Genomic DNA, 17,362 nt, shown 5'->3' with positions numbered 1-17,362 from the left:
AGTAGAAAATCCATGAAGTCTAGAAGTAGAAGTCCTGCATATTCAAGACACTCAACTTCTCATAGTAAAAAGAAGAGATCCGGGTCACGCAGTCGACATTCCAGTATCTCACCTGTCAGGCTTCCACTGAACTCCAGCTTGGGAGCTGAACTCAGTAGGAAAAAGAAAGAAAGAGCAGCTGCTGCTGCAGCAAAAATGGATGGAAAGGAATCCAAGGGTTCACCTATATTTTTGCCTAGAAAAGAGAACAGTTCAGTAGAGGCTAAGGATTCAGGCTTGGAGTCTAAAAAGTTACCCAGAGGTGTAAAATTGGAAAAATCTGCCCCAGATACTGAACTGGTGAATGTAACACATCTAAACACAGAGGTGAAAAGTTCTTTAGATACAGGGAAAATAAAGTTGGATGAGAACTCTGAGAAGCATCCTGTTCTTAAAGATTCGAAAGGACAGGGAACAAGAGACTCTAAACCTGTAGCACTGAAAGAGGAGATTGCTACTCCAAAAGAGACAGAGACATCTGAAAAGGAGACCCTTCCACCTCTTCCCACAGTTACTTCTCCACCTCCTTTACCAACTACTACCCCTCCACCTCAGACACCCCCCTTGCCACCTTTGCCTCCACTACCAGCTCTTCCACAGCAACCACCTCTGCCTCCTCCCCAACCAGCATTTAGTCAGGTTCTTTCTTCTAGTACTTCAACTTTGCCCCCTTCTATTCACCCAAGGACATCAACTCTGTCCTCTCAGGCAAATTCTCAGCCCCCTGTACAGGTTTCTGTGAAGACTCAAGTATCTGTAACAGCTGCTATTCCACACCTAAAAACTTCAACGTTGCCTCCTCTGCCCTTCCCACCCTTATTACTGGGAGATGATGACATGGATAGGTAAGTCCTGTGGTTAACTGGGAAATTTTAACCCTCTTGTTCGAAGTGTGATGTATTTTTTGTTCTCAAGCTTTGTTAAAATTGCTCTAATGCATGGCTGTTTAGAATGCTTTCATGAATAGGAAATGCCTTTGATGTTTGGTTTTCAGTGGAAAAGTCCTTATGCATGACATTTATTAGGAAAAGAGAATTACAGTTTGAGGTCTCATAACCCTTTTTCTCATAAGTGTATTTATTGATAATTTTGATTCAAATTTTAAAAAATCATGTGTTTTTCTCCTTAAATTTTTACATTGAAAATTTTAATATTAAATAGCTGCAGAAAAGTTAAAAGAATATAATTAACACCTGTATACTCTTCACCTCGATTCACCAGTTATTAATTTTTTGCCACATTTGTTTTAACTGTAGATATCATGACACTTCTGAATACTTTAGCATGTCTCTCCTAACAAGAACATTTTCCTATATAATCATAATACCTTTATCACCCTAAAAAACTTATTCATTTATTAAATAATATCAGTAGCATATCAATAATAATAATATCCTCAGTGGTCCCAAAAATGTCTTCTATAGCTACTTTTTTTTTTTCCTCCTGATGCTTTAAAAAAATTAATTATCCTGTAAGAAGAAAAGAACAATATGTAGAATCTTTGCTAATTAGAATATAATTCACAGTGGGGTGATGGGAAGAGCTCTAATTTTAATGAGTCCTCTGAGTGTTGAAAACTGAAATGATTTGAAGCATGAATCTGATTTCATGGAAGGCATTAGGAAATATATTTGTTTAATTTCTTGACAGGCCTAGCCAGGCAAGTACCACCAAACAAACATGATTTAGCAGTGACATATGCCATGGCAGTCTTTGTGTTATTCTTTTTTCTATGGAGATTCTGCCCTCTTGTTCTGGAGGATATGAGTTTCACTTATTGCAACAAACTTCCATTGTAAGCACAAAAATAAGTATTAATGTTCTTGCATCCCAAACCAATTCCCAAGCTTCCCTTATTTTCCAGGTGACATCAGTAGTTTGAACAGTGACACATTTCAGCCCTTTAGGTCTATATTTTTTCAGATTATACTCTGCGCTTTTTTTAGAGGGTGCAAGTGCAATAAATGAGGGGGAAAGAGATTATTTAAAAGAATGGCTCCATTACTATACATAGCTGTAAATCTGATTTTAAAGAAAAATTCCACATGCTCTTTCTAATATTAATAGGTATTTATGAATTCTGCCACATCCTGAGAACTGCAAAGGAGAACAGAACCTGAAATTTATGTAGAAAATTTGTTTGAGGTACACAATATACTTCTCATAGATACAAGCTATATATTTTTACAGTTTTTGTTGGAAAATAGTCAGTTGAGTATCATCCAAAGGGAACCTAGGCCACTATCTATCCACAGGAACCTTGTTTAAATATTAGTTTACGTAGTGGCTAGGACAATATCAGTGTGGCTAAGAATCTTCCTTTTGAAATGTTTACTTGGCTAACCAAATAGCTGTTGAACCTACTTACCATGCATCAGCATAGAGTGCAGGTTTCCAGAGGTGGAACAATTTTGATAGAAAGCACATAGGAATTTTTATCTTTCAGATTGCGGATGAGGGGTAAGGTAAGACCATTCAGTGCTTATTTGAGTATGTGTAGCTATCTTTAAAAATGTGTAAGAGAGAGAATGAAGTGAGAAAATTATTTTTGTTATATATTTATTCTGATTCCAAAAGTGTAACTATTTTATTTTATAGTCCTTATTAAAGGTAGAAAAATGGAAGTGAAGATTTCTTCCACTATCAGTTTTATTTTTTTACTATAAAACTGTAAATTCAAGATGGTTTTTCTGTTCTTGTCTTTATTTACTTATTTGGTGCCACCCTGTCCATGTACCAGCTGCACCTATCTGTCACATGAAAAATATTTATTTATTTAAAAAAAAAATTTTTGGCCACACCGCACAGCATGCAGGACCCTAGTTCCCTGAGCAGGGATTGAATCTGCCCCCCTTGCATTGGAAGCACGGAGTCCTAACCACTGGACCACCAGGGAAGTCCCGAAAAATAATTTTATGTAAGAAAACTTTTTAGGAAGGAATCTGAAAGTTGCACATGGGATTCATATTCCTCTCTACTTTCTCTCATGTGAGGCTTCAGGAGCTTAAATGTTGAGAATGTGACTTAACATCTTTTTTATTGCCTACAGTGCTTTAAACATAGAACACAGAATGCAGCCATTAAATATTGATTATTTGAATAAGTAAAACTGCTGAAGGAGCCAGGGTCAGGGCTTGTGTGAAATGACATCGGGCATGTAGTTAAGAAATTATTTGCCACCTGGATGACATAAAGCTTGTATTAGAGGATTTGTCCTTTTGGGAAAAGAATGAAACTTTTCTTTCAAACATATATATTGGGCCAGGAGTGTATTAACCCAGGTATCAAATGCAGGAGTGAATTTAATTAATGGTATTGCAAAAACCTTTCTGATTCATGGTCTACAATTCTTGGTTTCAAGAAGCAAAGGCTGCCGGACATCCACCTTGATATAGTACATTCTTCATGAACATAGCTATTCATGGGGATCTGCTGCTTTTTAAAAAATTTTCAGTTAACCACATAGGGTTTTTTAAATATTGTTTTATTTTTTTGATAGCCTGGTTCATTTGGAGTCTTATCAGACTTGAGTAAAGTCTACATTATTCTTAAAGGCTGTATTTTTAAAGTACTGAGCTTGTGTAGAGTAGACCTGGGTAAACATTCAGATTCGATTTTAGGATTTTTCTAATAGAATGCTTGTTTTTTACTAGAATGCTAATACAATGTTTTTAATGTATTCACTCAAATTTTTAATAGAAATTTATAAAAATAAATCACTTTCTAAACAACCTGCTTTAAGGGGAAGGAGATAAATGATCTATTTAAAGTAGTTTATTTTACGTTTTGAAAATTAATTAATAAGAATTAATTTTCGGGAATTCCCTGATGGTCCAGTGGTTAGGACTCCGTGCTTCCACTGCAGGGGGCTCGGGTTCTATCCCTGGTCGGGGAACTAAGAGCCCTGAAGCCACGTGGTACGGCCAAAAAAAAAAAAGAATTAATTTCTTTTCGCATAGTTCATATGTAAATTCATATTTTTTTCTTTATTAACAATAAAAACTTATTAGCGGTGTTAACATTGTACCTACAGATTAAATCCAGCATCGTAAATTCCAAGAGACTCTCCGGATTCTAAAATTTCAGCATCTTGGAGCTTGGCAACTTTTTTTTTTTTTTAATTATACACAAGCATTATGCAACCTTGTCACTACATGTGAACCCATCTGCAGGTATAAATGGAGAACCAGGAAATACTGATATTGATAGGGTAGATCAGCACTTCCTGGTACTGAATCTTCAAGTAATGACTTAGATGTTCAGTATCTGCTCCAATATGTTAGGCTGTCTGCATCTACTGTATGCCCTCAGAACTATATAGAGCTTTATTTTAGTGAGTGCCCTACACTAAAGGCTAAAGAGCATAATGTTGTTAAGCACTGCAATTTTATGGGTCATCATTATTCCAAGGTTTTTGGTACATTTGGAATTTGTTGAAACAGAATTTGACCTCTATTAACTTGTGTGCCCTGAACTGGTAGTACATATCCCATCAAACACTCATTCTTTCTTGACATAAACATACTAAAAATATAATTTTTCAGAAGCAATGTACATTTCACAGTGGCAAACAATAGTTGAACCCATAAAGTAAATTTTGGAGAAAACAAGTGTAAATATAAAATATAGACTGAACTTAAATGATGGTGAAAGAATTCAGATAATTTGATTCTAGTGACACAGAACCAAGATGGAATCTATTTCTGAGTCATGAGGAATTGAAATTTATAAAAAATATTTTGACATTAGTTGAAAAATTAGGAATTTTCTGTCCCAAATGTCTTAAAAATTGGGGAAATATAAAAAATCTATATGGCATCCTGACTCAAGAGTTTTCTGGTAACAGGCTTTGTTCCCAGGGTAGAAAAATCTTAGTGCAAATTATAATAATGTTGTGTGTTCATCTCTATCAGTAATTTAACAGAAAGTTTCAGGTGATTGTTTTGCTCTCCATTGACTACCCCAGTTCTGGTTGATATGGTACAAACTAGATTCTATTGTTCTGTCTGATTTATAAGAGATTAAAATGATGAAAATTGGTACGAAGTAGTAGCTTTTGAGATTGTGTTTCACACACAGAGGGCAGCAGTATGCTTTAAAAAGATACATTGCAGGGCTTCCTTGGTGGCGCAGTGGTTAAGAATCCACCTGCCAATGCAGGGGACACGGGTTCGAGCCCTGCCCCGGGAAGATCCCACATGCCGCGGAGCAACTAAGCCCGTGCGCCACAACTACTGAGCCTGCGCTCTAGAGCCCATGAGCCACAACTACTGAGCCCGAGTGCCACAACTACTGAAGCCCACGCGCCTAGAGCCCGTGCTCTGCAGAGAGAGTAGCCACCCAATGAGAAGCCCGTGCACCGCAACGAACAGTAGCCCCTGCTCTCCGCAACTAGAGAAAAGCCCGCGCCCAGCAACAAAGACAACACAGCCAAAAAAAAAAAAAAAAAAAAAGATACATTGCAAGGGGTAGATCTGTTCTTTATGGTTCTGTGGATGTATTCATGAAAGAATTTTTTTTTTAAGTAACCACTTGTTGAAAACGTAGAGGAGGTTCGTACTGTGGTTAGGATTCTTAGATCCTTTTTAATCTTCTGATACTGTGATGGAATACAGAAGACTATCTAGCATGGTTTTATTTGTAGGCATGAATTCGTATGCTGCACTATCTTTTCTGAGGACATGCATAGCACAAAATCCTTCCTTTACTCATAAATAGAGGTGGTTAAAAATTGGATCTGAAAACTGAATCTTCTAATCTATTCCAGGAAAGCCATCCCTTCTGTTTCCCCCACTGACTATTAAAATTTGTTGATTATCATGAGAGACCTTCTGCTACCAGTGTTTTAATGATTCTGAAATAGTCTCTTGGACTCTTTCTCCTTAGATTTTTAGTTTGAAGGTTATTTATCCATTTTGGATGGTCGGATATGGTTGCCTTTTGCTTCCCAGCCAGTAGAATAAATAAGTATATTTTTCACTTATTTTGATTTCCAGCTTAGCTATATTTCTTACAAAACACTGTAAAATATTATTTTCTTTTTCCAAGTTTCTCTCCACATCTTTAGTAGCATAATAGTATTGGCTTGGCCCAAAAGTTCGTTCAGGTTTTTCTGTAACATGGAAAAACTTGAACAAACTGTTTGGCCAACCCAATATTACATTGCTGGGCTTTCAGTCATTTAAATCTTTGCTGGTTAAAATATGGAGCAGGTTTGGTGACTTTGTGAGTTGCAGTGGTGCTTTGCAAATTTAAGATGATAACTTCCTGCATTTTATTTCATCTCAATAAAAATCCAAGTAGAATCTTAGGAAGGACATTAAAGAGTTTATTAAAGTTTCTACAAATAATATGCCAAATTTTGTATTGGTTTTTTTAATATACTATAGATTTCTTTTTGCAAAATCCAAGTCTCTTTAACTGTGATAAACTCCATTTCTTTGTTATATTACTTTATGTTATATTATTATTTTAAGGGTTTTTTTTTCCCTTAAAAGTAAAATCTTTGTAATCTTTTAACCGCCAGACATTATATTCTTTGAAAAGTTTTATTTGCACATCCTTTAAGTAATTGTGATCTTTTTCATTTTTTCCTCTCTGTTGTTTAGTCCGAAAGAAACCCTACCTTCAAAACCTGTAAAGAAAGAGAAGGAACAAAGGCCACGTCATCTACTCACAGACCTCCCTCTCCCTCCAGAGCTCCCTGGTGGGGATCCATCTCCCCCAGACTCTCCAGAACCAAAGGCAATCACACCACCTCAGCAACCATACAAAAAGAGACCAAAGTGAGTTTTTGGAGGGACCCATCCTTAATTACAGCTTTCTTCCTTACCTTTGGACCTCAACCTACACCAGTAGGCTTATAGAGGATTGGGCCTAATGTAGATCTTATTTTATTTTAATGGATAAAATCCTTTCATCTACACTCATAGATACCATGTTGTGTTTTTTAGAAAAGCAATAATTTCCCAATTCCAAGTATACCATGAACATTGATCCCACTGTATCTTTTGAATTCATAATACTTAGCGTATTGAAGAAGAAAAAAATCCTTTAATTCAGAGGGTGTCAACCATGTACACATTAATGAAGAATTAATAGATGTGGGATTTTTTTTCCCCTGAACTACATAAATTGCCATGCCATAAATGTAGTAGAATCTGAGTTTGATCTTCTGATTGTTAGCATTCTTCTCTTGGTAGTAAAAATAGTTGCCATTTGTTGAGCACATATCATTGCCAAAGTTTTATATTTTACTTTCATAGTAACCCTATGATGTAGGGATTATTTTCCCAGTCTATGGTTGAGGAAGCCAGTACTCAGTAAGGTAGCAGATCTATTGTTATTTGATCTTATGTCTTCCTGAAGCAAAAAAAAAAGAAAATCTGTGAGAGATTAGCCACTCTGAGAGACTGTTTAAACTATTTATTTCATATCATTTGTTCCTGCTTTTTTAATAAACTGATAAAAGACTCAGGAGCCAGAGAAATCATCATAAAAGAATTCTGTTTTGTTCTTTGAATACACTTAGGTAATTTCTTGGCGTGGGTAGGACTCTTTGCTTCCACTGCAGGGGGCACGGTTTTGATCCCTGATCAGGATCCCTCAAGCCATGTGATGGAGCCAAAAAAAGAAAGAAAGAAAGAAAAAGAAAAAAAGGATTACACTTAATTTTTTAAAATAACTTTTTTGTTTGTTTTTATTTTTGTTTTGCCTTTTTTAGAATTTGTTGTCCTCGTTATGGAGAAAGAAGACAAACAGAAAGTGACTGGGGGAAACGCTGTGTGGACAAGTTTGACATTATTGGGATTATTGGAGAGGGAACCTATGGCCAAGTATATAAAGCCAAGGACAAAGACACAGGTAAATATTGCCACAAAATTTTAGATGTCAGAAGGTTAAAAATTTAGCAGTACTGATGTCTTAAGTGGATTTAGCAAAAGTAAACTTTGAGTTCTTATTTGGTCTCCAAAAGTTATGAAATAGACTAAAATTTTCCAAAAGAATAGTATAATTACTACTGTCTAAAAACCTTCCTCCTTCTGTCCATTGTAAATGTTTTATAATAAGCTTGCTGGGAATTTAAGAGAAGGTAAAAATAAAATTTGTCAATTGCTCTTTGGTAAGGGGCTAGTCCTTGAAGATAAAATGAAGTAGTTGAATTATTGGTATATTTTAATAATACAAAACTTTTAGGCTTAACAGAATATTGAATTAAACTTTTAAAATCTTTAAAAAAAACAAAGATAAGAAAGAGAACATGAGGATTTTTTTTTTTTTTAAACAGTGTAAAAATATCTGCCATGTAGCATTAAAGTAGGCATTAAGTCTGTTTCAGAGCAAGAGCATATATTGGTTGATTCATGATGGTGGCCAAAAAATGCTAATTGTAATATAACAGTTTGAATTTGTTGTAACAGGAGAGCTAGTGGCCCTGAAGAAGGTGAGACTGGACAATGAGAAAGAGGGCTTCCCAATCACAGCCATTCGTGAGATCAAAATCCTTCGTCAGCTAATCCACCGAAGTGTTGTTAACATGAAGGAAATTGTCACAGATAAACAAGACGCGCTGGATTTCAAGAAGGACAAAGGTACTAGCAAAGAATCATGTTTCTGCATGGGAGATTGGTACATTTTATTTCCCTTTCTTAGCTTGTTTGCCTGTTTGCATTTTTTAACAAGTTGTACTAAAGTCCAGCTTCTTTCTTTAATCCACATCAGAATTAAGATGTTAACAGATTGTTTTTGTGCTGAACAGTGCTTATTTTATAAAATGTCTGTTCGTCATTAGTGTACTCTTACACTTTTAGAAATCATTGTTAATCATTAAAATTAGAGTCTGCTGTTAACACCTAATAAGGCCAGCACATAAACAATATAAGATTCTCCTCCAACCAACATTTTGAAGTCGGGTTTTTTTGGTTTTGTTTTTTACAAATTGTAATAACAATAATGGAAATTAAAACCCAGATTTGACAGTTATTCTCATTTTTACATCCTTCATTTATATGCATCCTTTTTTTTTTTTAATGTAGTTTTGTACTCATACAGTTTAGAATCCAAAGCAGGTATTTCTAAAACAGTTTTCAGGTCACATAGTGGTTTGTTTTCCTGGATTTGTAACTTTTGTTTATGGGGGATACACTCGTTTGTTGTTTCCATACTTACGTTTGAAGTAGTCTATGTATGACATCCAGCCTACTTTTATTAAAGTAAATCTGAAGGTTTAGAGAGAGGCAGCTGTGAAGAGGTGGCATCTGTGAATATAGCCTGAGATGTTAACAGAGAATATGATTGAAATTAGGAGGGTAATGGATAAAGTTAGGTTGGACTTCTTTACAGAGCCTCATATATTAGCACTAGGGGAGTAATACCTCTTGAGTTTAGTAGAAGTAGTTTTAAAGAAAAGAGGAAATCCTGCTTAGATAAATTTATGAAAGTTAGATTGGAATAGAATTAAGTATACTAGGTATATTTCTGGGTGTTTTTTTTAACCTTTTCTGATTATAAAAATAATACAGTGTATAACTAGTTTCTGTGAGGAAGCGTAAGAAAATGTTAATTGGTTGCTTCTGGAGAGGTGCTTGCTTTTCATCCATGCCCTTCTGTACTGTTTAAATAATTTACCATGTACTGTTTAAATTCTTTTTTAAAAAATCATGAAATAATAGGGGACTTCCCTGGCAGTCCAGTGGTTAAGACTCCGTGCTTCCACTGCAGGGGGCACGGGTTTGATCCCTGGTCGGGGAACTAAGATCTCACATGCTGTGTGGCACAGCCAAAAAATTAAAAAAAATTTTTTTAATCATAAAATAATAAATGAATGAATGGATGTGATGCATGCCCATTGTGGAAAAATTGAAAACATAGGCGAGTAAGAAAAGGAAAATGGCAATCACTTCTCTCCCACTCCCAGTATACCAGCATCCATAGAAGACCACTGTAGTATTAGCATGTTGGCATATTTTTTTCTAGTACTTTATATTTTATATATATTGTATTTATTTTAACATAACCAAGATCAGAGTGTATTTAGTGTTTTATAACTTGTCATAAGCAATTTCCTGTACCATTAACATGTTTTAATGACTGTGCATAAAGATAGATGAATCCGAATTTATGTCACCAGTCCTTGTTGAACAATTAGTTGCCAGTTTAAAAAAATATTATAATAGCACTGCATTGAGCATCTTTGTGCATAAATATTTGTATTTTGATTTATTTCTTAATATAGTTTCCTAGAAGTAGAATTATTTGGTCAAATGAATTTTCATATTTAATGTTAGATTGCTTTTAAGAAAGATAGTAATAATTTATGTCCCACCAGTGAGTCCCATCCCACTTTATCCTCCCTAACATTGAGTTTATCTTTTTAAAAAATTGTCATCTTATCTGATAGGTGAAGCATGAATGATATCATTATTTTGGATTGCATTCTTTATATTCTGAGTTTTTTTCCATGTCTATCAATTTTACTTATTTTCTCTTTTTTTGAGTTGTCCGTTTGTGTCCTTTATCCACTCCTCTTTTGCAGTTTTAGTGTTTTCTTAATTCATACGAGGGCTTAGCTAAAGATAAGATATTCCTTTAATAGTGGTTCTTAACTTTTTGGGGGTCATGAACCTTTTATAATATCTTATGGATTCACTCTTCAAAAAAATACATTTAAAATGTTGCATACACGTGTGTTTAAAATGTTGTATGCTATTTAGAGAGTTCAAAGAGTCCTTGAAGCCTATCCCCTAGACTAAGAATCCTTGCCTTTATGCTACTGAGAGAAGAATTTTAGGCTGGATGGATCATTGTCTAACTAGGTCTGGTATTTCCTATGTTACGGTATTTGCCTCTATCATGCACTCTGCTGAAAGTGGGAAGATAATGTGGATTTCAAATCTTTCACAATTCTCTTAGCCTTTTATCTACTTTTAAATTTAGGAAATTGAATTAGATGATTCATTTTTCTTTCAATTCTTAAATACTATAAATTTCATTAATAATTCGTACTAGGGGCTTCCCTGGTGGCACAGTGGTTGAGAATCTGCCTGCCAATGCAGGGGACACGGGTTCGAGCCCTGGTCTGGGAAGATCCCACATGCGGCGGAGCAACTAGGCCCGTGAGCCACAATTACTGAGCCTGTGCGTCTGGAGCCTGTGCTCCGCAACAAGAGAGGCCGTGATAGTGAGAGGCCCGCGCACCGCGATGAAGAGTGGCCCCCACTTGCCGCAACTAGAGAAAGCCCTCGCACAGAAACGAAGACCCAACACAGCCATAAATAAAAATAAATAAATAATTAATTAATTAAAAAAAAAATAATTCGTACTAAATGTACCTCTGGCGTATTATGTGAGTGCTGTTAACTAAGGTAAAGATTTCTACAGAATAGTCTTAGACAATGTGTAACAAATGGGCATGGTTGTATAGTACAAATAAAACTTTATTTACAGCAATAGACAGGCCGGATTTGGCCCAAGGGGTCCGTAATTTGCCAACTGATTTAGATCATAAAAGACTAGTTATACAATCTAATTGGGGCAGTTGTCCCTTCAGAGAAGTAAGTAGTCCAAAGAGCACTGGACTATGAGTCAGACAATTAATTCAAAAAATAGTTCTGGGGCTTCCCTGGTGGCGCAGTGGTTGAGAATCCGCCTGCCGATGCAGGGGACACGGGTTCGAGCCCTGGTCTGGGAAGATCCCACATGCCACGGGGCAACTAGGCCCGTGAGCCACAATTACTGAGCCTGCATGTCTGGAGCCTGTGCTCCGCAACAGGAGAGGCCGCGATAGTGAGAGGCCCGCGCACCGCGATGAAGAGTGGCCCCCACTTGCCGCAACTAGAGAAAGCCCTCGCACAGAAACGAAGACCCAACACAGCCATAAATAAATAAATAAATTTAAAAAAAAAAAAAAAAAGAAGAAAAAAAAAATAGTTCTGTTATTTATTGTTAGAATGGGCAAGTTATTCAACTGCTTGAGTTCTGGTTTCTTCATGTATAAAATTAAGTGGTTTTTCCAGAAAGCTTATGGTCAACTCCAAAATGATGTTAAAATTTGATGCATTGTCATTTCGGCATCCTTTTTCTCTTGTTTTTAATTTTTTCCTTCATCCTATGTAGGAGCCTTTTACCTTGTATTTGAGTATATGGACCATGACTTAATGGGACTCTTGGAATCTGGTTTGGTGCACTTTTCTGAGGATCATATCAAGTCATTCATGAAACAGCTAATGGAAGGACTGGATTACTGTCACAAAAAGAATTTCCTGCATCGGGATATTAAGTGTTCTAACATTTTGCTGAACAACAGGTAACACAGTAACCATATGAGGTTAAGCATTTTCTCCCTCTCTTCTGACACCCTTAGTTTCAGCTAGTTAATTGGGGTTATAGGTAAACCCAATAATGCACTTCTTTGCATTTACGTACATCTGATGTCTATACCTTAGGAACAGCTTGTGATAGGGGTACTCTGATCAGCAGAGTCTCCAGACTCAGTGTTGGTAAGGACTAAAAGAGGTAGGATTATAAAGGTTTTTTTAAATGCAGACATTTTAGAGAATTACTTACATCCTATAGGAATATTCAAAGAGCTTTTGCCATAGTTAGTAAATAATACTTTTGTGGTCTTAGGCAAATTCAAACACACATCAAGTTCTTAATGACATTCTCCTTTGTTTAGTGGGGAGAAACATACCTGCTGTTTTAACTGCTCTTGAGACTTTCTCAGTTATCGAATTTCAGAGTAAACACAGATGTAGTTGGTGACTGACCTTTCTGCCCAGCACTTACTCCTGGGTTTTAATAGTATAGACAGACAGGAATTTGTTGAAGAACAGTGTTAATTCTTCAGAAGTTTTTATCATCTGCTTTCTTCCTCTTTGGCTATTTGCCTAAATTGCATTGGTGATATCAGTTGAGATACAGTAGTCTTTGGTGATAGCCCTGCATACTGAGGAATAAAAAGCAAGTCTGGTACCATTGAAATAAGGCCAGTGTTTGGTTCTGTAGGTAGTGGGCTGTTTATAGCCATCTTTGTCTGATGCACCCTTTGTTTTAAATATTTCTGATCAGTTCTATTTAACAAACATTATCTAGATGGGAATATGGAATGGTTATGACATATTTCCTGTCTTTGTGGAGTAGGGTGACCAACTCTCCAGTGTTGCCTGAGACTGTCCTGGTTTTAGCACTAAAAGTCCCACATGGGATGGTTGGTCCCTGAAGATTTCAGAGTTTAGTAGGGAAGCCAAACAAATAAGTTGCTCAATTCAATAAACATTTATTAAGCTTTTTTTTTTTTCCCTTGAATTTGGGAGCATTTGGGAAGATGCAGTGTTGAGGAATGAATAGGAATTTATCAGAAAGGCTGACAACAGAGGTTCACATTTCTAGGCAAAAGAAGAGTGCATGTACAAAAGCACATAAATGTGAAGATAACATGTTATGTTTGGAAAACTAAAGGAGTCAGTATTGCTAGGGCAAGAAGAGTGAAGCACATAATGGCAAGAGATGAAGCTGGACAGTTGCAAGGAGCCAATTTAAAGATCTTGTATATCTTGCTAGGGAGCTTAAATTTTATTTACAGGTAACAGCCATTGAAGGGTTCTGGTTAATTTTTTGTTTTTAAATTATACAATTAATGCATTATTATATTAATTGTACAAATTACTGTAAAATTGTTATTTGTACTTAAATATCTTTTTTAGACAAAACACGATATTAAAAATATCATTCCTTTCTGGAGACTTCCCTGGCGGTCCAGTGGTTAAGACTTCGCCTTCCAATGCGAGGGGTGTGGCTTCCATCCCTGGTCAGGGAGCTAAGATCCCACATGCCTCACGGCCAAAAAAACCAAAACATAAAACAGAAGCAGTATGGTAACAAATTCAATAAAGACTTTAAAAATGGTCCACAACAACAACAAAAAAGTCTTTAAAGAAAAAAAAATTTTATATATATATATATATATGTCATTCCTTTCTGTCACTATCCCTGTGATCCACCACAATTCTCATTGAAGCTGGGCTTGGTTAATCTGTATCCACAGTAATAGTGCTTCAGAAATTTGATGATGGCTATCATCTTGCAGCTTTCTGGACTATAGTATTAATATACTTTTTTCTGTTCCTTTTGCTCCTCTATTGGGGGAAGTTTCAGGCCAGGGAATAACTGCAGTCCTGCTTGGTGTCCTTTCTGGTGGGTCAGGCCCCTTTCTGTCCCTGACTTCCCATATTCAGGAAGCTGATAAGGTTTTAGACTAAAGTGAATTTCCTTCTCAGGTTGCTAAGCAGGATGCAGGAGTCTCATGGTCTAGTCTGATCCAGCCAGCCTCTGCTCTTGCCCATTTAGTTCTGTCTACACAGAGACTTCTGGGTGAGATGGCCTAGAGAGGAGTCCTCAGGTGGACAAAGAGAAAGCATTGACGAGAGAGGGAGGAGAGCAGCGTTGGGCTCCATGATGTTTATTTTTTAAATGGGAATTATTTATTTATTTATTTATTTATTTATGGCTGTGTTGGGTTTTCGTTTCTGTGCGAGGGCTTTCTCTAGTTGCGGCAAGTGGGGGCCACTCTTCATCGCGGTGCGCGGGCCTCTCACTATCGCAGCCTCTCTTGTTGCGGAGCACAGGCTCCAGACGTGCAGGCTCAGTAGTTGTGGCTCACAGGCCTAGTTGCTCTGTGGCATGTGGGATCTTCCCAGACCAGGGCTCGAACCCGTGTCCCCTGCATTGGCAGGCAGATTCTCAACCACTGCGCCACCAGGGAAGCCCCATGCTGTTTATTTTATCTTAATTACACAAGTATAAATGACACCAAATTATTTTAGGTATAGGAGAGACATAATTAGTCTTCTGTTTTAGAAACATCACTAAATGGTCACTATATAGCGTGTGGACTGGAGGCAGAGAGACTTATTAAGAGCAATGTAAGAAATGGTCAGTGCTTGAACTAACCAAGGCATTGCTAGAAGAGGATGGACAGGATGGACTTGGTAGACCAGTAGACTTTGATGAGTGAGTGAATGGTGGCAAATGAATCAAAGTTCTTTAACTCAAAGATTTCTGTCCTAAGAAACTATCTAGATGGGTGGCACAGTGGTCAATATAGGGAATACAGAAGGAACAGCAGGATGCGTCGGGGGAAGAGTAAACCCCTTTTGGATATGTCTGTTATATATCCAGGGTAGTGATGTCAAATAGGCATATGGTTACATGGGAGTTTCAAACTAGCAGTGTAGATTCAGGAGTTATCAAGCATAGAAAAGATGTGAGAAGATGGAACCCGAGGGGCTGATTAGACAGATAGGAAGAAAATAAGGAAATATGAATGCAAAATAGGCAGGTTTAAGAAATGAGTGGTCATAGATGTCAGGTAATGCAGGTAGATTTTAAGACCCAAGGAGAGAATCTGAGAATTAAAAGGTCAGTGGTGAAAGTGTGGGGTAAGTGGGTGGGTAGCACAATTAATGGGAAGGTGATTGTAGGTGTGACTTCAGTTTTTTGTATTTATTAATTTTGTATTAAAGAAGCAGAGGTTTGAGCATATTTAAATGCTAAGCAAAAAGAAAATCAGTAAAGAGGGGGAAGTTGAAGATTCAAGAAAGAACCAAAGTAATTTAAAGAAACGAGTTTCTAAAGGAGATGGGGTCAAGGCCAGAGGTGGTAATACTGATTATCCTTGAATAAGAAAAGAGATTGACGCACTTTTTCTGTAATTGAAGGGAAAGGAGAAAGCAAGGTTAGAGGTGTAAATAAGTTTATAGGTAAAAATATGTTAAATAGGTCCCACCTGATGGCTTCTGTTTCCAATGAAAAAGGTTATTTACTGAGAGTGAGGGGGGCGGGGATGGATTAGGAAATATGCTAGGTGCTGGTGATGTTTAGGTCTAGCCTCATTTTCCATAAGTGTATATCTATTGCCATTTTAACTTTCAGTCCTACCATAGTAGGACTTGCCTTGAGTCTTGGGATCAAAGTAAGGATGCCAAGAAATTTGAGGAACGCTTTTTGTCTCAATATAGGGCTCAAGTCAGCTATTTCTTTCCTTTTTGCTTCTCTCAGAATTTGCTTATAAATCGAACTTAAAATGTGATGATGTCTGGGACAGGTGGGTAAGGTGCCCATAATCTTTACTAGGAATGGTAAGAGTTGATTTAATGTAAAATTTAGTTGCTAGTAGCTTTTTTGTTTTAATATTTTGTCCCATTGCTCAGACTTTGAGGAGCACCTCCTAGAAGAGCCCTTTTTTTTTCTCTTCTATCTCACTTTTCTGCTTGATCTGAGCTATCAGGCACCTGAGATATCCCCAGTCCCTTAAAAAAGGTGAATTGGCTTTTCATTCCGCAAGACGTAACGCAAACTGTAAATGTGAATAAATAGACTACACAAGAATTTAGATAAATATGGTTAATCCAAAATAGTTAATAATGGTTTTTAAATAGTTTCCCAACATTTTATGTTGCATTTTATTAAAATATTGCTTGACATCACTGTCAAAGACAGAATATTTAGCAGAATGAAACGTGGATGTGATCCTTTTAAGGGAGTGGTTCTCAAAGTGTGGTTCTCAGATCAGCACCATTGGCATCACCTGTGGGCTTGTTGCAAATGCGGATTCATGGACCATGACCTACTGAATCAGGATCTCTGGGAATGGGGCCCAGAAAACATTTAACAAGCTTTCCAGGTGATTCTTATTTCATATTAACGTTTGAGAACCCCTCTAAAGTCATAATTGTGTATCTTTATGGTATAGGAAGTGATGGCAGTTTGTTGGTAGAAGGGGCCTTGTTCATCATAAAAATTGTTTGTTCAGATCGAAGGTATGTTCTCTGTTTGAAAAATCTGTTATAGCCACAGAATTGTTGCAGTTTACTTTTTGTTATGAAAAATGTCAAATTATAAGAAAAAGTTGAGACACTAATATAATTAATAATACATATACAATTAACATTTTGCTATATTTGCTCCCTTTTTATTTTTCTGCCTGACGTATTTTAAAGTAACTTACAGATATCATTACGTTTGATCCAGTGGTTAGGACTTGGCCCTTTTACTGCTGTGGCCCAGGTTCAATCCCTGGCTGGGGAACTAAGATCTCCAATGCCCCGTGGCGTGGCCAAAAAAAAAAAAGCCTTTTGTATAGCTAGTTTATTCAAACCAGAATCAGTCAAGGATTATGAATTGGATTTGGTTGTTAGGCCTCTTAAATCTCTCTTAATCTAAAACAGCCCGTTCCTTTTTTCCCCAACAGTAGGTATTTAATCTAGCAGGTTCTAGCCACTGTTGTTTGCCAAGAAATAAAAGAAATATTTAGTTAAGGAGTCAA

General features: G+C 36.7%; 1 protein-coding gene across 12 annotated transcripts in view; it reads left to right on the top strand.

Annotated features, from left to right (window-relative positions):
- Positions 1–17,362, top strand: part of CDK12 (cyclin dependent kinase 12) — a 63,874-nt gene that overhangs the window by 5,836 nt on the left and 40,676 nt on the right. For 11 of the 12 annotated variants that reach the window (XM_028165300.2, XM_028165299.2, XM_057535539.1 and 8 more), the window contains exons 2-6: positions 3–884; positions 6,648–6,824; positions 7,763–7,902; positions 8,460–8,630; positions 12,154–12,343. In XM_028165300.2, coding sequence (XP_028021101.1) covers positions 3–884; positions 6,648–6,824; positions 7,763–7,902; positions 8,460–8,630; positions 12,154–12,343 — 1,560 coding nt within the window. The remainder of the gene's footprint in view (positions 1–2; positions 885–6,647; positions 6,825–7,762; positions 7,903–8,459; positions 8,631–12,153; positions 12,344–17,362) is intronic. The other variant, XM_007177543.3, reaches the window with a different exon arrangement.

Source organism: Balaenoptera acutorostrata, chromosome 20, assembly GCF_949987535.1.
Source record: "Balaenoptera acutorostrata chromosome 20, mBalAcu1.1, whole genome shotgun sequence".
NCBI classification, from domain to species: domain Eukaryota; kingdom Metazoa; phylum Chordata; class Mammalia; order Artiodactyla; family Balaenopteridae; genus Balaenoptera; species Balaenoptera acutorostrata.
The sequence above is the reverse complement of the archived record's forward strand: the minus strand, read 5'-3'. Positions and strand labels throughout refer to the sequence as shown.